Source organism: Drosophila erecta, unplaced genomic scaffold (assembly GCF_003286155.1).
Source record: "Drosophila erecta strain 14021-0224.00,06,07 unplaced genomic scaffold, DereRS2 tig00000000-arrow-pilon, whole genome shotgun sequence".
NCBI lineage: Eukaryota > Metazoa > Arthropoda > Insecta > Diptera > Drosophilidae > Drosophila > Drosophila erecta.
Genome location: NW_020825194.1, coordinates 3067211 through 3086303, shown reverse-complemented (window position 1 = coordinate 3086303; position 19093 = coordinate 3067211). Strand labels below are relative to the sequence as shown.

The window sequence follows — 19093 nt, the reverse complement described above, 5'->3', positions numbered from 1 at the left end:
AATCCGCTGCAGTCGTCACCAGTTCACGGTCAATTTTAGTGGGTCTTAATTGTAACAATTTGCGACTGCGTGACTGCTCCGCTCTCCCAGCTGCGAAATTGTGTGTGCAAAAGCTACACTGACAATGGAGATAAATATATCCACTTGTGTGCATGGCGATTATATGGTCATGGAAGTGGCTAAGCCAACTTACTTTGCCACTGCCGACTGGCCATTGCACAGTGGTAATTTATAGAGTCCGCCCTCTTGTTACGTTGCTCCACTCGGTGGTTTTTGATGGTTCAGTGGTCCAGTGGCTCAGTGGTTCGGTGGCTCAGTGCGCGCGAAAGGAAAAGCCAAAGCAAACAACTCAATTGCACTTGTAAGCACATGACGTTTATTTGCTATTAATATGGCATTGTGGGTGAAGTTAGTCATAATTATGTGAGCACACGGCTAATTATCACTCTGCTGCTTTTGATAGCCGCGTTATTACTTAGATAATGCTTCTGACGCCCAACGTGGGGCAACACCCTTTTTAGTACCTATTTTCCATTTTATTAACAAACTGTAATAAGCGTAGGAATGTTATTTATCCATCAATTTGTTCCTAGAAATTTGTGTTAAAGATGATAAAGAAGAAAGTATTTCCATTTAGGAATTGGATGATCGTGGAGTTGTTATTAGCTTGCTTAATAAAAATGCTTTAGAGTTCATAAACAAGAAACTGTATATAGTAAAGTTACATTGGTAGAATAAGCAAATTTAAATCTTCGAATTGCACATTTTTGCGCGTATGTTATCGCTATAAACTATTTTCGAAAAGACAATCGATTGAAATTATTCGATTGGCGGACGCAGTCGATAGTCGGGAGCGGTGCCATCGGTGGCACGACAGGCATCGATTATTTCACTTGCATCCCTAGTCGTCCGCTCCAATATAATAATTTCACTGGGCAAACTTAATGGAATAAACGACGAAAAACCGGGACTAATTAGCCCCAGAGCGAGTGCCAATTGGATGCCAGCGAGTTTGGCCGTCGTGCGTGCGATAGAAACCATTAATGGCCGCAAACCGGGCAGCTGTGCGTGCAAAAAAAAGTGAAAAGTGCTGTTAACACAGCGAGTAGCGTGTGCATGTGTGTGTGCGTGCGGGTGTGCGTATGTGTGTGCGTGCGTGTCTTACGTTGCAAACAAAATTTCTTTACTTTTCAATCATTTATTTTGCACTCGATCGGCGGCTGAAGCGGCGTTCTATAACTTTTCCCCCGATCCGCATAGCGCAGCATTGCCCACAAATGTTGCTCCCCCGATATGTGAGTGTTTTTTCGCAGCTCGCGGTGTTCTAGAATCAAGCAAAACCCAATTAAGCATCTTTAACCCATAGCCGTGCATAAATTATAGCGCACAATCATAACTGTTTACCTAGGCGATTTGGGGCCCCGATTTGCAGACTTCTCGTAGTGACCTTCAGCCGAGCAGCAACAAAATCAATAGTAATATAGTTTACGTTGCATCCGCCAGCCACCCGCCAGCCACCCGCAACCCACCACCACTCCACCCCCTTCCGTTTTTACATAATTATGGCCAAGTTCACGGGTTCATGTCTATATCAATTCAATTGGTTCTCGATTGGCCGCCGCAACGAGCGTGGGATTATGGCATTATATACCTAGTAATAGTGCCTGACTGGATGACACCGCATGTGATCGGGCAGAGGTGCTCCCACCGAAAAGGAAAATCACCCAAACAGCTGACCGAGGCTGAATTCGAAAGCTTTGGGGTCCAAGCTTTGCAAGTTATTAGCTGGAGAAGATGACACCGATGTACTGATACTGATACTGATAGCATTGCTACATCCCCTTGAACCTCGGTATTCAACTGGCTACGATGAATCACACTGTTTAGATTAGTAATTGATTATCTATCGCGGGCCCCTTATCGCTGTGAACCTGTTGTGATTGTGGCCAGTTGACTGGCATTGCTCACACAGCAAAGATGTCTCGTAATAACGTCCAATTGTTCGTCCACTACTTGCAGGATAATGAAAGATGCACGAATATGACGTAAATGAGCGCAAAGAGGAACCAGCCAGTCTTCCACCCACTCAAAACGAGACCACTGACACGGTCGGCCAGAGCCAGGATCATCACAACGATTCAACTAAAGTCAACAGCCAGCTGCCACAGGATCAGCGAAATCAGGAACAGGATAATCCTATTCGGCAGCAGGACAACAATCAGCCGCTTCAGGAAACGCCAACTAAGCAGCAGCAGGAGGAAGTTTCCATTCTTTATCCTTTGGTAGTCTGCGAGCAGGTGGCAGTCACCCAACCAATTCTGATTGCGGACACGCCGAAACGATCTCCAGTTAAGAAGCGCCAGCGACGCGTTTATGTCGCCGACACCTTGCGCTGCTCCAGCCTACGTTCCCGTCAAGAGCCCGAAGCCAAGGACCCACTGGAAGGTGGCCTAAAGCAGCCGGAAGTCGCTCCACCACCACCGCCTGTTCAGGCGCCCTCGCCCACGCCGACAGAATCTATTGAATACACACCTCCAGGTAGGATTCGGTCTGCCAGGTTCCACTGTAGCCGTTTGAAACACCTGCACATGTTACCAACAAACATTGTGATTAGCGTGGCTATAAGATTGTATAATACCGCTGTGGTTACGGATGTGCAGATAGCTCTTTTATCACAAAAGCGATTAAAATAATCTGCTTTTTTACACGACACCACTTGCCATTCCTTTTGAATTATTTTTCTTAGAACTTAATTTCCTGAAATTTTACTTTGAAAATACTAATAATCATGTTCCTTGTTGCAGGCCTCTTTAAACCGGAGTTCTGGAACAGCATTGAAGAGGCCCAAGAGCCGAAGACCGTTGTGAAGAAGCGACGTGCCGCTGGAGGACTCAAAAGGACGCGCGGCAACAAGCTTCTGAGAGAGATCGAGATACATTCGCCGGAAACGGCGGCCGCAATTGCGGCAGCACAGGCCGAACTCAACGCCGCAGGAAAGCAGCACTCGGGAGCAGCAGGAGCACGGGCCAGCCGCAAGAGGACCAACACGATGTCTCTATACGATCGGCGATTCCAGACGACCACCGATGAGCGCCGCGTGGCTAACGGATACGGAGGCAATGCAGCGCGTTCGGGCACTGGCTCCTCGTCAAACGAGATCGAGTCCCAGGAGCTGCAGAGCCATCAGTATTACGGTCCCAACGGTGGCAGCAATGCAGCGGGAGCAGCCGCAGGCTTGAACGGAAGTGCGGCGGCCCTGAACCATGCCCCTTCTATGGGCACACTGTGCAACATAGGCAACAGTTGCTACTTGAACTCGGTGGTATACACCCTGCGCTTTGCTCCGCACTTTTTGCACAGCCTACACCACCTGATACAGGACTTGAATGTTGTGCAGCAGACGATTGTTCGCCAGCAGACGGCCAGGTCTGCGTCACTCGGCAGGAATGTGAGTGCCGCTCAATTGGAGCACGCCCGCAGCTGGAGCAGCAAAGATCTGGTCACCAGTACGGATCAGTACAGCGGCCAGAACGGCGGAGTTAATAGCGGGAACGGTGGCAGCGGTTCGAGCAAGTCGACTCATCAGTCGGTAACCGAAAAACTCCACGAACTGTATAACAACCTGCACGGCAACGAGATGGCAGACTCCACGGAGCCCTACCACGCGGACACGCTGCTGCACGCCATCCAGGACGTAAACGCCACCTTTGAAGGCAACCAGCAGCAGGACGCACACGAATTCCTAATGTGCGTGCTTAATTGCATCAGGGAAACGAATCAGTCTTTAATCAAGGCCATTGGCGAGTGTCCTGAGGTCATCGCAAATGGGTAAGTTACATTTGCAAGAAAAAATTAAATGAACAAGTAATGTAATAATTTGTTTTATCTATGTAGGTACATAGCCAACCCGGATGAAGTCGACTCCGGAGAGAGCCAGGATCGCACTGATTCCACTGCGTCGCAGAACGTGAGCTCTGGCAATGGATCGGTGGCAACTAGTCAAATAACCACGACCAAAACGTCGTTCTTCTCTCGCAAATCAAAAAGAAAAGACGAGGTCAAGTCATCCAAGTCGACGCGCGTTCAGTCGCCGCTCAAGGATAATAGTCCCACGGCGGGCGGGTTAACCGGAGCGGGCACAGCCCATGCCACCGCCAACAGCCTGTTCTACCTGAACACAGTTGATCTCAGCGGCGCCAGCAGCACTAGTGGAAGTGCCAGTACGAGTGCCAGTGGCGTTGTTCCCACAAGTGTAGCGTTGCCGACACTACCGCAGGCTACAAAATACTCCAGTGACGACGAAATGAATTCGGCCGCCGTGCTGAAGGACAAAATGCGACTGGAGGAGCGAATACGGGAGCTCAACCTGAACTTCTTCAGCTCCGACTTCGAGGGCATTGTGGTGCTGACGACCAAGTGCCTCAGTTGCGAGACGATCACGCGACAAAAGCAGGGCATGCTTGATATTTCTGTGCCGGTGCCGATCTCTGGATACGACAATGCCGATCTGCAGGACAAACCGAGCACCTACATACAGGTTAGTGGCTATTAAAAATAAGTAACTACCATTTAACTAATTTCTTGTACTTCATAGAATTCCTGCATTACGAAGGAGTATTTCCGCGGCGAGAATAAGTATAGTTGCAACCAGTGCACCGGCTACACCGAAGCCATTCGGTCCATCTCGTACGAGGTGCTGCCCCGGCTACTGGTCATACAGCTGAATCGTTTCTCTGGCGGCATGGAGAAGGTGAGTACGTACGTGCCCACAACCTTCACGCTGCCCTGTTTCTGCGCCACCTGCTGTGAGCTGGGCGAAGGCAACAAGCTGCACGTTTACAAGCTGTACAGCGTGATCACGCATGTGGGAGCCACACTGACGGTGGGCCACTACATCGCCTACACGTGCTTCTTGGATCTGGCCAGTGACTATGTCAACTGTCCGAAGGATCGAAGGAATACGATGACAAACTCGCAAACGATGACATCGCAAACAGTGGCCTCCAATGAAAATGCTGCGCCAAACAATGGAAGCAGCTCCGTGGCCAGCACTCCAGTTATTGCAGCCGCTTCGGCTTTGGCCTCCTCAGGCAACATTTTGATGAAAAAGATGAAGTTCGGCCGCAGCAAGGCCTCCAGCAGCGGTGATATGAGCAAGAATGTTAAGCAAGTTAATGGGACCAGCAGCAAGAACATCACCAATGGAATTGGAAAGCTGAGCATGAACACCACCTGCCAGGGAGTCAACTGCTGTGCCATGAGGCTCTGCTGCAGCCAGCAGACGAGCGGCAGCAACTCAGCCAGTTGCAGCGATTTTAGCGAGGAAACGCTGCAAAACGGAAGCAACAGCAATCTCAGCTTTGGAGGATCGGGCAGCACCTATCCCACAGGCTACGGCAGCACGGGTCGTGGTGGTGTCAGAGCCAACTACGCCCACGGAGGTCCTGATCCCATTTGGTACATGTGCGACGACGACAAGATCAAGGCCATGACCCAAAGGGAGTTCGAAGAGCTGTTATCCCCCACTCGGAAGATCACAATAACGCCCTATTTGCTCTTTTACGCGCGATTCGATCTGCAGCCGCATAAGGCGACACCGCCGAAGCCTGGATCATCGTCAACGCCTCCGCCACCGTCGTCGGCACAGAGTTCGTGGTCGAATGAAAACATGGCCAGCGGCTCGCATAAGATTTGAGGTTGCCCCAAGCCGCAAAAGCCCAGTGGCAAGCGGGAAAAGTGAAAATTGATTGAAGAATTGTACATCAGATATACCGATCGGATTGGAGATGTCTCTAGCCTAGAATAATAAGCAAAATAAGAAGTCTGTTTGTTAAACAATGTAATCGTACTAAGCTCTATCGTTTATCTACATGCATAACTATTCATTAACCACTGGTTAGGTTTGACTGAGTCCTCAATTCCAAGCGCCCTAGGGCTCCCTTCTCCCATATCCGATGATCATATAGCTTTTGTTTTTATTAGTAGCAATCAGTTCTGTCTGTTCAACCGATGCATTTGATTTTGGCATTCTATTATGGTATTCTAATCGTTATCAATTAACAAACCGAACGCGTCACATTGAAAACACGAATTTAAAACGTTGAGATTGTTTGCCCCATTGAATGTTAGTGACATTCGCAAAACGTTTTCGATATACTCGTACATAAATTTAAAGCGAAAGCAATAAAACTAACACATCTTTGATTCACAATAGTGCATGGCAGAAGAGTGGCGAGTGTTGTAATGATAGTAATTATTAATAATAGTAATGAATAATCTCCAATATTCTCATAGGACACACCTACCCAGTTGGCTTTGTGTCGGGAGGCGATGGAATCTGTAATAATTACAGCATCAGTTATACTTATAGTGACTGGAATGGTTTATTGTAAACAATGAGCTGTACCCACGTAAAACACACAAATCTATATACGAAGTGTTGAATAGTTGTTAAACTCATGACACACCTCAAAAGCGAAGTGTAATTGATTGAATCGAAAATGGCGGACAAACAGAAACAGATCAAGCGAACAACTGAGAATTGTTATGAAATGGATTGCATAGTTTATAAAAACGTTTTCATATAACAAGCTGCAACAGAACTTCATTCACTCACAAATCACACACGTTTGTAATGTAACATTGATAAATAAATGTAATAAAATTATAATATATCTGTAATAATGTAATAGCACACTACTTACGCAATATTTTTAGTGGTTTAGCCTTAGTTTCTCCATGCATTACATGACTCTAGTTTAGTTCAGTTCGATATTTTTCCAAGAGCGCTGCTATAGTGATATTAACATTTACAGAGCAAAGATTCATGTACATTGTAATTTGTAAATTTACATTTAACAATTAAAAATTAACACTGATCATTATAAGCAAGCGATTCAGCAGTTCAACGCGACACATAAATTGAGGACCGCTCGATTCCAATTACATTTATGTTTATTATTGATTAGCATTATAGAACATGCTTAACTAAATATACGAAATATACAACATACATATAATCGTGCCAGTTGGGATTTACTTCCTGGAGTAACTTATACTTTATTCAGAAACCAAGTTGATCTCAGCAAGATTTTTGATGGCTAGAGTGAAGCTCTCATAATTTCGCTCCTTCCACTGCACATTGATGAGCATTGTCTCCAAACTCTGACTGATGGCCTGTTCTATGTCCTTGAGATGCTCCTTGGAATTGGCAATAAAGTCTTTAAACTCATCATAGTCCCTTCGTGTGAAGATCAGCTCGGAAAATGGCCGCAAAATATCAGCCATAGATTCTGACTGAGGATGGTAGCTAGAAGGCGTTGATATTAACACAACTATGGTCTTATACTACAAGGATCGATCTAATCTATTTACTTACAACTTGGAAATCGAGTCCACGTTCTCCATCAAGTACTTCTTGGCCAAAAAGAAGCCTACTTTCGCAGAAGCAATCGACGGAAAGACAACTAATGAAGCCTGCTTCCGAATATCTCCCTTGGCGTCGAAGATCCTCTCCAGATAGCGCTGCTGCACCCAGACCTCCAGCGAACAGGCCAGGGAATCCAGAATGGTCATCTTTTCCGTGGCCACATTAGCCTTCTGGTACCGAGTCCACAGGAAATCCCAGTCCTCGTCACTTCCATGCTCGATTGCCGTGCAGTACACAATGCCACGAACGCCCAGCGGAACTGGGTTAAGCTCGTCGGGATTAGCCTCCAAACGCCAGTTGCGGAAGTAGCTCACGGCCTGGGATACGCAATCGGAAACCTCGTAGGTGCATGCCCAGTTCGCCACCATCCCCTTCAAAAGGACCTTGTCATGCTGCTGTATGGAGGAGTCTGTATCGTTGATGCCATTCATGTGCTCATATATCGGGGTGATGAGCTTCCTTATAAAGCTCTGTGTAGAAGAAATTGTAGTTCATGGAAATACCCGCTGACTGGAGTTACCTTATAGAACATATTGTTCGGCGTCTGTCGAAGAATGCTACTAAGAAACGACAGATTGTCCAAAGCCGTTTTCCAGGGCAGAAGCTGCCGTTCCCTCTGCAGATAACTGATCAACTGCAAAGCGATCTCGTAGTCCTGCTCCCCTGTCCAGGCAAAGTACAGGACATCGTGTATGAGCTGGGCCCTGTTGACCACATGGATGGACTGATACTCCTCGCTGTTCAAAGTCGCGATCAGAAGTTTCCAGTTCTGGGCATCGTAGTTGACCTTATATGGCGCCGACAATTGGTTGTTGAAGATTACCCACTGATCGGGTCCTGGCAGATCCCTAATAGTCTTGGAAACACTTTCCCCAGTCTCGGTGCACTCCATCCACTCCTTGGGCGCCGTGTTGTTGAAGTCCTTTTCCTCCTGACTGGTATAGCTCAGGGGCACCCACCAGCATCCTTTGTGTGCTCTAGATATATCTGTATTCAGGAGGTAGCGCTCCTGGCTGAGTCTTGCGGTCCTTGCTGTGTAGTTGCGCGTCACATTGATAACCGGATAACTAGAGGATGGATAGGGTTATAAATATGTTATGATATTTATATGATATGATCTAAACCCACCCAGTTTGCAGAGTCCACGAGTCCATGATGGTCTTGATGTCGTAGTCCGTTGGTAGAGAACCAGTCTTATGGGCAGCTTGGGTGAGAGACTCCCAAAGGTTATCCTGTTCGGCGTTCTTGTAGGCGTATCTTTCCAGATAGGACTTAAGTCCTGTTCGGAACGTCTCCTCGCCCAGGAACAAGTGCATCATACGAATCACCGATGATCCCTTTTGGTAGGAGATGTCATCAAAGCTCTCAGATATCTGCGAAGTCATTTCAATGGGTCTCGAAATGGGATGACTGCTCTCCAGAGAGTCCGTTCGGAAAATGGTTAAAAGGTCTGATATTGAATTCAGTTGCAGGGTGCGCCACTCTGGATGGATGTCTTCCACACCCAAATTGGCCACATAGGTGGCAAATCCCTCGTTCAGCCAAAGATCCGTCCACCACTTCATGGTGACCAGATTGCCGAACCACTGGTGGGCCAACTCATGAGCCACTATATTCGCTGTCCCCTTCTTGGCCTCTATAGATGAATACTCCGGGGAGTAGAGAAGGGTAAACTCCGCGTAGGTGACCAGACCCCAGTTCTCCATGGCACCCGCACTGAAGTCGGGGACCGCGATCTGATCCACCTTCGGGAGTGGAAACTTGGTGCCAAACAACTGCTCGTAGTATTGGAGTACTTTGGGCCCAAACTGCGCGGCATAATCACTCTGATCGATGGCATTTGGCCTCGCCCAGGTGCGGAAAAGAGTTCCATTGGGTAAGGTAGTTGGCTTGTGGGAGAAATCGTTCACGGAGTAGGCAACCAGATAGGTGGACATCGGCACTGAATCCTCAAATGCGGTCCATACATAATCCGGAATGGATTCACTGCAGAAAAAGTTGATCAATTTGGTGTTTAACTTTAATTGCACAGATTGTGAATTAAATTTACTGTGGCCTGGTTTCCTTCACGGGCATGTTGCTGAGACCTGTGTACTTCTGGTGGTAACCCAAGGTGATTGCAAAGGATGCCTTGTAGCCAGGTTCATCGAAGCAGGGAAACGCCAATCGAGCCGAGGCTGGCTCAAATTGCGTGACGGAGATCCATCTGAAACAAAAGTAATGGAGTGTAAGGATTATCTGCACCACCGTTTGATCCCATTGCCCACCTCGTTTCGTTGGCCACCGCATCCTCATAGGAACTCCTGTAGTAGCCAGACAGTTGATCTTCTAACTTGGCCGAAAAGTGCAAACTCAACTCGTAAACTTGGCCAGCCAATAGCTCCTTGCACGTGTTGAGAATATAGAAGTCGTGGGTGGGATTCACTTCCGTAGATGCTATGCAGTTCCCCGGTTTTCCTTCTCCGCCAACTTCGCTGAGGGCGATTTCCGTATCATTAATGGCCAGATCCTTCGAGTGCAAGGTTATATTGCGTGTGTTCTGCAGCACTTCTATTTGAATTTTCACAGTTCCGTTAAAGCGGAAGTCCTCCGGATTTTCCAACTGTGTCAAGATGCGCACATCGTATTTTTGGGGTCGAAGGGCCGTTGGCAAGCGAAAATGGTCATAGGTGCTAACTTCCCTAGCCAAGCTCAGGCCAAGTGTCGCCAGTACTAGAAAAACGCACTTCATGGCCATGTCTTAAAAGAAGTGGTTAAGCAAACTAAGAAATCATTAAAAATTATGTATACGCCCCTTACTAGAGGCGTAAGCTAGTTTTTCTTATTGGGGTTTTTTGGTTTCAAAAACTAAGCTACACATGTTTAGAACGAGGTCAATAACCTCAAAGCTCTAAGCTCCAACTGAAATTGAAATTAAATAGTCCCATTTTTGTTTTTGTTATTTCTTTCAATAATTACATAAATGGTAGAATGAATCATTGATAACCACAAAATCACTTATTATGCAAATGAACCAGGTTTTATAGAATTACCTTGTAGTTTCTCACCTGTGTTACCAGAAACCAATTAGTTCTGTAATGGATTTTCCTTTTTTGTGGCAATCACTAAACACCTGGAACTAGTTTCAGTAGTTTGCAATACGGGTTTCAACTTACACCTCTAATCACAACGGAGAGCCAACTGCGAATGTCGAAAAATCGACGACCCGACAAAATAAAAAGAATTCATAGCCCGTTGGTTCGCGAGAGCTTAAACAAATAGAGATTACACGAGAGTTTTGGAATCTCTAATCTCTAATAAAAAGCGCCAATCGCTCAACGACCGGCTGTCTAGGAAATATAATTTATCATGCCTCATTTTTTGCCATTTCCTATTTTATTGATTATAATAATAGGTTGTTTGATAACTCTAGAGCGACTGAACTGTGTAGAAAGTTTACGGGAGATGCTTGATTGCCCGGCTGAACTGATTGTAGTTTCGCTCCTGCCACTGCACATTGGTCAGTATTATCTCCAATGTCTGTGGAATCGCCTCCGCCGAACCCTCAAGGAACTCCTGCGAATCGGCCAAAAATTTCTTGAACCCAGCATAGTCCTTACGGGTATAAATCTGCTTTTGAAGGGGCTCCAAAAGTCTAGGGATGCTCTTGATTAGCTGATTATAGCTGAAAGTAACAAATAGTGTACCTCCTCTTAAGCGCTATAATTTTAAATTAATACTTACTAAGCGCTTATGGACACGATGTTGTCCATAAAGTACTTTTTGGCCAGAAGGAACCCGACCTCTGTTTTGGCCACCGCCTGGAAGGCCCACTTCGAATCCCCCTTGCGAATGCCTTCCTTGCCGTCGAAGATCAGCTCCAGATAGCGCTGCAGCAGCCACACCTCCCTCGAGCAACCCAGAGCAGTCAGAATGGTGCGCTTCTCGGCCGCCACATTGGATCTCTTGTAGCGCGTCCACAGGAACTCCCAATCCGAGTCGGAGCCGTGCTTTATGGAGGTGCAGTAAACAGTGCTACGAACGTTGATCGGAACCGGGTTCTTCTCGTCCGGACTAGCCTCTGACCTCCAGTTGCGATAGTAGGCCAGGGCCTGGGGCACACAATCGCCCACCTGGTACTGACACGCCCAGTTGACCACCATCGTCTTCAGCAGCACCTGGTCCTGCTGCGGAATCGAGCTGAATGTGTCGTTGATGCCGTTCAGGTGCTCATACACAGGTGTGATGATCTTCTTCAAAAAGCTCTAAGGAAAGGAAACCCTCTTAGATCTTCCTGACCCACGAATTCAGGAGAGCCTACCTTAAAGAACTCAAAGCTGGATGTCTGTCGGACAATGCGATTTACCAGCTTTAGATTGTCGAAGGCCGATTTCCAGGGCAGAAGCTGCCGTTCCCTCTGCAGATAACTGATCAACTGCAAAGCTATCTCGTAGTCCTGCTCCCCTGTCCAGGCAAAGTACAGGACATCGTCTATGAGCTGGGCCCTGTTGACCACATGGATGGACTGATACTCCTCGCTGTTCAAAGTCGCGATCAGAAGTTTCCAGTTCTGGGCATCGTAGTTGACCTTGTATGGCGCCGACAGTTGGTTGTTGAAGATTACCCACTGATCGGGTCCTGGCAGATCCTTAATAGTCTTGAAAACACTTTCGCCAGTCTCGGTGCACTCCATCCACTCCTTGGGCGCCGTGTTGTTGAAGTCCTTTTCCTCCTGACTGGTATAGCTCAGGGGCACCCACCAGCATCCTTTGTGTGCTCTAGATATATCTGTATTCAGGAGGTAGCGCTCCTGGCTGAGACTTGCGGTCCTTGTTGTGTAGTTGCGCGTCACATTGATAACCGGATAACTAGAGGATGGATAGTGTGATGATATGATATTTATATGATATATGATATGATCTAAACCCACCCTGTTTGCAGAGTCCACGAGTCCATGATGGTCTTGATGTCGTAGTCCGTTGGTAGAGAACCAGTCTTATGGGCAGCCTGGGTGAGAGACTCCCAAAGGTTATCCTGTTCGGCGTTCTTGTAAGCGTATCTATTTAAATACGATTTGAGTCCTGTCCGAAACGCCTCCTCCCCCAGAAACAAGTGCATCATACGAAGCACAGATGATCCCTTGTCGTATGAGATCTCGTCGAAGCTTTCAGAGATCTGCGAAACCTTTCCCACGGTTCTCGAAATGGGGTGACTGCTCTCCAAAGAGTCCTTTCGGAAAATGGATAGCAAGTTGGCCAGAGATTCCAGCTCCATGGAACGCCATTCAGGATGAATGTTCTCCACGCACAAAGTGGCCAGGTAGGTGGCTACTCCCTCCTTAAGCCAAAGGTCGGTCCACCACTTCATGGTGACCAGGTTGCCGAACCACTGGTGTGCCAACTCATGAGCTACCACATTCGCTAGTTCCTGTTTGTCCTTCAGCGAGGAAAATTCAGCAGAGTATAGAAGTGCAGTTTCCCTATACGTCACCAAGCCCCAGTTTTCCATGGCTCCAATATTGAAATCAGGCACTGCAAACTGATCCACCTTCGGCAGCGGGAACTTGATGCCAAACAACTCCTCGTAGTATTTGAGTACTTTGGGTCCAAACTCCGCGGCATAATCACACTGATCGATCGCATTTGGCCTCGCCCAGGTGCGGAAAAGAGTTCCATTGGGTAGAATAGATGGCTTGTGGGAGAAATCGTTCACGGAGTAGGCAACCAGATAGGTGGAGATTGGCAGCGACTCCTGGAACTCGGTCCATACGTAATCGGGAAGGGATTCACTGAAATATTCTTCGACTATTATATTACAGATTACTTAAAACCTAGAGTAACCTTACTGTGGCTTAGTTTCCTTTGCGGGCATATTGCTCAGTCCCGTGAACTTCTTGTGATACCCCAAAGTGATCCAGAAAGGCGCCTTGTAGCCAGGTTCATCGAAACAGGGAAATGCCAGCCGCGCGGAGGCAGGTTCAAAATGGGTAATAGAGATCCACCTGCAGGAAAATAGACGGATTAAATATATGTGTTCTTCTTCGAGCAATCCAAGTTCACACCTAGTTTCGTTGGCCACTGGATCCACGTAGGAGCTTCGGTAGTATCCTTCCAATCGGTCCAGCAATGTGGTTGAAAACTGCAAACTTAGCTCATAGACATGGCCAGCCAAAAGTTCTTCGCAGGTGTGAAGAATATAGAAGTCGTGGGTGGGATTAATCTCTGTGGAGGTCACGCAGTTATCCCTGGAATCCTCTCCGCCAATTTGGCGAAGAGTGGTCTCCGTCTCATCGATCGTCAGTTCCTTCGAATGCAAAGTTATGTTGTTGCTGTTTTCCAGGGCTTGGATTTGAATTTTCACATTTCCGCCAAAGCTGAACTTCTCTGCATTTTCCAGCTGGGTTAGGATTCGCAATTTATACTTGATAGGGCGAAGAGCCGTCGGCAGGCGATAATGATTATAGGTGGAATTAGTCGTGACTAAGCCCAAGCCAACTGTTATTACAAATAACATAAACCACTTCATACTGATTCTGTAAAAACGTGAAGCCCACAATTGAATTGGAAACTCTATTCTCTAAGAACCTGCATTCAAATTTAGAAATGTATTTTTTTTTTAATTTTTACATTATTCTACATTAATTTTTTTTCAGTATAATGTAGAAATTCAAAAAAATTTAAAAATGGCCGAAGGCTGAAGTTCTATACTCCATAACTCAACTGATCGTAATCGGATTTTGAAGTGGCATACCTCTAAATGTTTCTGGCGCAATTCTCTAACAATCTGCATTCAAATTTAGAAATTAATTTTTTTTTGATTTTTTTGTAATTTTTCTGATGTATTGTGTGTAGAATTCAAAAAAATTAAAAAATGGCCGAAGGCTGAAGTTCTATACTCCATAACTCAACTGATCGTAATCGGATTTTGAAGTGGCATACCTCTAAATGTTTCTGGCGCAATTCTCTAACAATCTGCATTCAAATTTAGAAATTTATTTTTTTTTGATTTTTTTTGTAGTTTTTCTGATATATTATGTTGTAGAAATTCAAAAATAGCCGAAGGCTAAAGTTCTATACTCCATAACTCAACTGATCGTAATCGGATTTTGAAGTGGCATACCTCTAAATGTTTCTGGCGCAATTCTCTAACAATCTGCATTCAAATTTAGAAATTTATTTTTTTTTTATTTTTTTGTAATTTTTCTGATGTATTGTGTGTAGAATTCAAAAAAATTAAAAAATGGCCGAAGGCTGAAGTTCTATACTCCATAACTCAAATGATCTTAATCGGATTTCGAAGTGGCATACCTCTAAATGTTTCTGAAGAAATTCTCTAACAATCTGCATTCAAATTTAGAAATTTATTTTTTTTTGATTTTTTTGTAATTTTTCTGATGTATTGTGTGTAGAATTCAAAAAAATTCAAAAATGGCCGAAGGCTGAAGTTCTATACTCCATAACTCAACTGATCGTAATCGGATTTTGAAGTGGCATACCTCTAAATGTTTCTGGCGCAATTCTCTAACAATCTGCATTCAAATTTAGAAATTTGTTTTTTTTTGATTTTTTTGTAATTTTTCTGATGTATTGTGTGTAGAATTCAAAAAAATTAAAAAATGGCCGAAGGCTGAAGTTCTATACTCCATAACTCGAATGATCTTAATCGGATTTCGAAGTGGCATACCTCTAAATGTTTCTGAAGAAATTCTCTAACAATCTGCATTCAAATTTAGAAATTTATTTTTTTTTGATTTTTTTGTAATTTTTCTGATGTATTGTGTGTAGAATTCAAAAAAATTCAAAAATGGCCGAAGGCTGAAGTTCTATACTCCATAACTCAACTGATCGTAATCGGATTTTGAAGTGGCATACCTCTAAATGTTTCTGGCGCAATTCTCTAACAATGTGCATTCAAATTTAGAAATTTATTTTTTTTTGATTTTTTTGTAATTTTTCTGATGTATTATGTTGAAGAAATTCAAAAATAGCCGAAGGCTGAAGTTCTATACTCCATAACTCAACTGATCATAATCGGATTTTGAAGTGGCATACCTCTAAATGTTTCTGGCGCAATTCTCTAACAATCTGCATTCAAATTTAGAAATTAATTTTTTTTTGATTTTTTTGTAATTTTTCTGATGTATTGTGTGTAGAATTCAATAAAATTAAAAAATGGCCGAAGGCTGAAGTTCTATACTCCATAACTCAACTGATCGTAATCGGATTTTGAAGTGGCATACCTCTAAATGTTTCTGGCGCAATTCTCTAACAATCTGCATTCAAATTTAGAAATTAACTTTTTTTTGATTTTTTTGTAATTTTTCTGATATATTGTGTGTAGAATTCAAAAAAATTAAAAAATGGCCGAAGGCTGAAGTTCTATACTCCATAACTCAACTGATCGTAATCGGATTTTGAAGTGGCATACCTCTAAATGTTTCTGGCGCAATTCTCTAACAATCTGCATTCAAATTTAGAAATTTATTTTTTTTTGATTTTTTTGTAATTTTTCTGATGTATTATGTTGTAGAAATTCAAAAATAGCCGACGGCTGAAGTTCTATACTCCATAACTCAACTGATCGTAATCGGATTTTGAAGTGGCATACCTCTAAATGTTTCTGGCGCAATTCTCTAACAATCTGCATTCAAATTTAGAAATTAATTTTTTTTTGATTTTTTTGTAATTTTTCTGATGTATTGTGTGTAGAATTCAATAAAATTAAAAAATGGCCGAAGGCTGAAGTTCTATACTCCATAACTCAACTGATCGTAATCGGATTTTGAAGTGGCATACCTCTAAATGTTTCTGGCGCAATTCTCTAACAATCTGCATTCAAATTTAGAAATTAACTTTTTTTTGATTTTTTTGTAATTTTTCTGATATATTGTGTGTAGAATTCAAAAAAATTAAAAAATGGCCGAAGGCTGAAGTTCTATACTCCATAACTCAACTGATCGTAATCGGATTTTGAAGTGGCATACCTCTAAATGTTTCTGGCGCAATTCTCTAACAATCTGCATTCAAATTTAGAAATTTATTTTTTTTTGATTTTTTTGTAATTTTTCTGATGTATTATGTTGTAGAAATTCAAAAATAGCCGACGGCTGAAGTTCTATACTCCATAACTCAACTGATCGTAATCGGATTTTGAAGTGGCATACCTCTAAATGTTTCTGGCGCAATTCTCTAACAATCTGCATTCAAATTTAGAAATTTATTTTTTTTTGATTTTTTTGTAATTTTTCTGATGTATTATGTTGTAGAAATTCAAAAATAGCCGACGGCTGAAGTTCTATACTCCATAACTCAACTGATCGTAATCGGATTTTGAAGTGGCATACCTCTAAATGTTTCTGGCGCAATTCTCTAACAATCTGCATTCAAATTTAGAAATTAACTTTTTTTTGATTTTTTTGTAATTTTTCTGATATATTGTGTGTAGAATTCAAAAAAATTAAAAAATGGCCGAAGGCTGAAGTTCTATACTCCATAACTCAACTGATCGTAATCGGATTTTGAAGTGGCATACCTCTAAATGTTTCTGGCGCAATTCTCTAACAATCTGCATTCAAATTTAGAAATTTATTTTTTTTTGATTTTTTTGTAATTTTTCTGATGTATTATGTTGTAGAAATTCAAAAATAGCCGACGGCTGAAGTTCTATACTCCATAACTCAACTGATCGTAATCGGATTTTGAAGTGGCATACCTCTAAATGTTTCTGGCGCAATTCTCTAACAATCTGCATTCAAATTTAGAAATTTATTTTTTTTTGATTTTTTTGTAATTTTTCTGATGTATTGTGTGTAGAATTCAAAAAAATTAAAAAATGGCCGAAGGCTGAAGTTCTATACTCCATAACTCAAATGATCTTAATCGGATTTCGAAGTGGCATACCTCTAAATGTTTCTGGAGAAATTCTCTAACAATCTGCATTCAAATTTAGAAATTTATTTTTTTTTGATTTTTTTGTAATTTTTCTGATGTATTGTGTGTAGAATTCAAAAAAATTCAAAAATGGCCGAAGGCTGAAGTTCTATACTCCATAACTCAACTGATCGTAATCGGATTTTGAAGTGGCATACCTCTAAATGTTTCTGGCGCAATTCTCTAACAATCTGCATTCAAATTTAGAAATTTATTTTTTTTTTATTTTTTTTTAATTTTTCTGATGTATTGTGTTGTAGAAATTCAAAAGTGGCCGAAGGCTGAATTTCTATACTTCATAACTCAACTGATCCTAATCGGATTTTGAAGTGGCATACCTCTAAATGTTTCTGGCGCAATTCTCTAACAATCTGCATTCAAATTTAGAAATTTATTTTTTTTTTATTTTTTTGTAATTTTTCTGATGTATTGTGTGTAGAATTCAAAAAAATTCAAAAATAGCCGAAGGCTGAAGTTCTATACTCCATAACTCAACTGATCTTAATCGGATTTCGAAGTGGCATACCTCTAAATGTTTCTGGAGAAATTCTCTAAAAATCTGCATTCAAATTTAAAAATTTTTTTTTTTTTGATTTTTTTGTAATTTTTCTGATTTATATATAATGCTGTATAAATTCAAAAAAATTCAAAAATGGCCGAAGGCTGAAGTTCTATACTCCATAACTCAACTTATCTTAATCGGAGGTATTTGAAGTGGAATACCTCTAAATATTTCTGGCGGAATTCTCTAAAAATCTGCATTCAAGTTTAGAAAAATAAAATTTACGTTACTCGTAGAGTAAAAGGGTATACTAGATTCGTTGAAAAGTATGTAAAAATAACCAATAGCCAAGTCGATCTGGCCATAGCCGTCTGACTGTGCGTATGAAAGCCTCGATCTCAGGAACTACAAAAGCTAGAATGTTGAGATTACACATGCAGCTTCCAGAGATAGACGCATGCAAGTTTGTTTTCAATTGTTGCCACGCCACTCCAACGTCCACAAACCGCCCAAAACTGTCACGCCCACACTTTTAAAAAATGTTGTGGTATTTTTTAATTTTTGTATATACACGTAGGCTGTAAATTTCTATAGATTTGCAAAAAACTTTTTGCAACGCCCACACTTTTAAAAATTGTTTAAGATATTTTTCATTTTATTATTTTTTCCCCAATATCTACCGATATTCCAGAAAATGTTGAAATTTCTCGTTTGCACTTCCACTAGCTAAGTAAGTGGTATCTGATAGTCGGGGAACTCGACATTTTATATAGTTTAATATTTCGCGTGTTCTTCAAATACAATTCGTTAAATTTCTTTTCAGTGTTATTCATTACTTGGGACAAAACCGGAACAGATTATAATAAAAAAAATTCCATTAAACCTGCTTGTCCATATGTTCATAAGTATACGAGTATATATGTTTTTAGTTGCATTCTTATTTTTAACACTAAAACTGTTTTGATAATGGTCTTATCATTATGTTTGTCACTTCACTACTCCCCTAACCCCTTCTCCTAAACTACGATTAAGCCTAGTAATACTCCGAGAATGACAAAACATCCGAACACAACGAATTCCACCGATCGAATGATGCTTATTTAAAGATCTGTACCGTATCTGTAATGTATCTGTATAGTAGCGATTTCTGAGCGCGTTACTCAAAGATGGATTAATGTGAGTATAATCTACAATCTAGTTCTCAGTTTATAGAACTTGATGGAGTGTTCTGTTCCCTTTGTTATAAATAACAAA

General features: G+C 42.6%; 3 protein-coding genes across 6 annotated transcripts; 1 reads left to right on the top strand and 2 right to left on the bottom strand.

The window, feature by feature from the left end:
- Positions 1–811: 811 nt before the first annotated feature.
- Positions 812–6887, top strand: LOC6554872 (ubiquitin carboxyl-terminal hydrolase 1). Of its 2 annotated transcripts, none has more exons than XM_015153579.2 (5): positions 812–1064; positions 2020–2538; positions 2805–3828; positions 3895–4537; positions 4595–6887. In XM_015153579.2, the coding sequence occupies exons 2-5, from the start codon at positions 2031–2033 to the stop codon at positions 5693–5695; spliced, it is 3276 nt and encodes a 1091-aa protein (XP_015009065.1). In that variant the 5' UTR covers positions 812–1064; positions 2020–2030; the 3' UTR covers positions 5696–6887. The 2 variants fall into 2 exon arrangements, with proteins under 2 accessions (XP_015009065.1, XP_001981368.1); XM_001981332.3 differs by lacking the exon at positions 812–1064 and adding an exon at positions 1072–1295.
- Positions 6888–7050: 163 nt separating this feature from the next.
- LOC6554871 (aminopeptidase N) lies at positions 7051–10160 on the bottom strand. Of its 2 annotated transcripts, none has more exons than XM_001981331.2 (6): positions 9697–10160; positions 9480–9635; positions 8558–9415; positions 7950–8496; positions 7379–7899; positions 7051–7309 (listed from the first exon to the last, which is right to left on the bottom strand). In XM_001981331.2, exons 1-6 carry the CDS (start codon positions 10158–10160, stop codon positions 7060–7062), a joined length of 2796 nt encoding a protein of 931 aa, XP_001981367.1. In that variant the 3' UTR covers positions 7051–7059. The 2 variants fall into 2 exon arrangements, with proteins under 2 accessions (XP_001981367.1, XP_026832111.1); XM_026976310.1 differs by having other exon boundaries at positions 7950–8302; positions 8616–9415.
- Positions 10161–10790: 630 nt separating this feature from the next.
- On the bottom strand, positions 10791–18954 carry LOC6554870 (aminopeptidase Ey). 2 transcript variants are annotated; one of them, XM_026976308.1, is made up of 8 exons: positions 18908–18941; positions 17676–17708; positions 13470–13940; positions 13254–13409; positions 12339–13196; positions 11730–12276; positions 11153–11673; positions 10791–11093 (listed from the first exon to the last, which is right to left on the bottom strand). In XM_026976308.1, the coding sequence occupies exons 3-8, from the start codon at positions 13931–13933 to the stop codon at positions 10865–10867; spliced, it is 2775 nt and encodes a 924-aa protein (XP_026832109.1). In that variant the 5' UTR covers positions 13934–13940; positions 17676–17708; positions 18908–18941; the 3' UTR covers positions 10791–10864. The 2 variants fall into 2 exon arrangements, with proteins under 2 accessions (XP_026832109.1, XP_026832106.1); XM_026976305.1 differs by lacking the exon at positions 17676–17708 and having other exon boundaries at positions 18908–18954.
- Between the last annotated feature and the right edge of the window lie 139 nt (positions 18955–19093).

What these genes read in the sequence shown, in the direction of transcription:
- LOC6554872 (XM_015153579.2), top strand. Translation starts at nt 2,031, where the DNA reads ATGCACGAATATGACGTAAATGAGCGCAAAGAGGAACCAGCCAGTCTT. An exon ending in TATTGAATACACACCTCCAG is followed by an intron (nt 2,539 to 2,804) that starts GTAGGATTCGGT and finishes TCCTTGTTGCAG; the next exon opens with GCCTCTTTAAACCGGAGTTC. An exon ending in AACCGAGCACCTACATACAG is followed by an intron (nt 4,538 to 4,594) that starts GTTAGTGGCTAT and finishes TGTACTTCATAG; the next exon opens with AATTCCTGCATTACGAAGGA.
- LOC6554871 (XM_001981331.2), bottom strand. Translation starts at nt 10,160, where the DNA reads ATGAAGTGCGTTTTTCTAGTACTGGCGACACTTGGCCTGAGCTTGGCT. An exon ending in GTGAAGGAAACCAGGCCACA is followed by an intron (nt 9,416 to 9,479) that starts GTAAATTTAATT and finishes CTTTTTCTGCAG; the next exon opens with TGAATCCATTCCGGATTATG. An exon ending in GTGGACTCGATTTCCAAGTT is followed by an intron (nt 7,310 to 7,378) that starts GTAAGTAAATAG and finishes AACGCCTTCTAG; the next exon opens with CTACCATCCTCAGTCAGAAT.
- LOC6554870 (XM_026976305.1), bottom strand. Translation starts at nt 13,933, where the DNA reads ATGAAGTGGTTTATGTTATTTGTAATAACAGTTGGCTTGGGCTTAGTC. An exon ending in TCGTGGACTCTGCAAACAGG is followed by an intron (nt 12,277 to 12,338) that starts GTGGGTTTAGAT and finishes TCCATCCTCTAG; the next exon opens with TTATCCGGTTATCAATGTGA. An exon ending in CCAGCTTTGAGTTCTTTAAG is followed by an intron (nt 11,674 to 11,729) that starts GTAGGCTCTCCT and finishes TCCTTTCCTTAG; the next exon opens with AGCTTTTTGAAGAAGATCAT.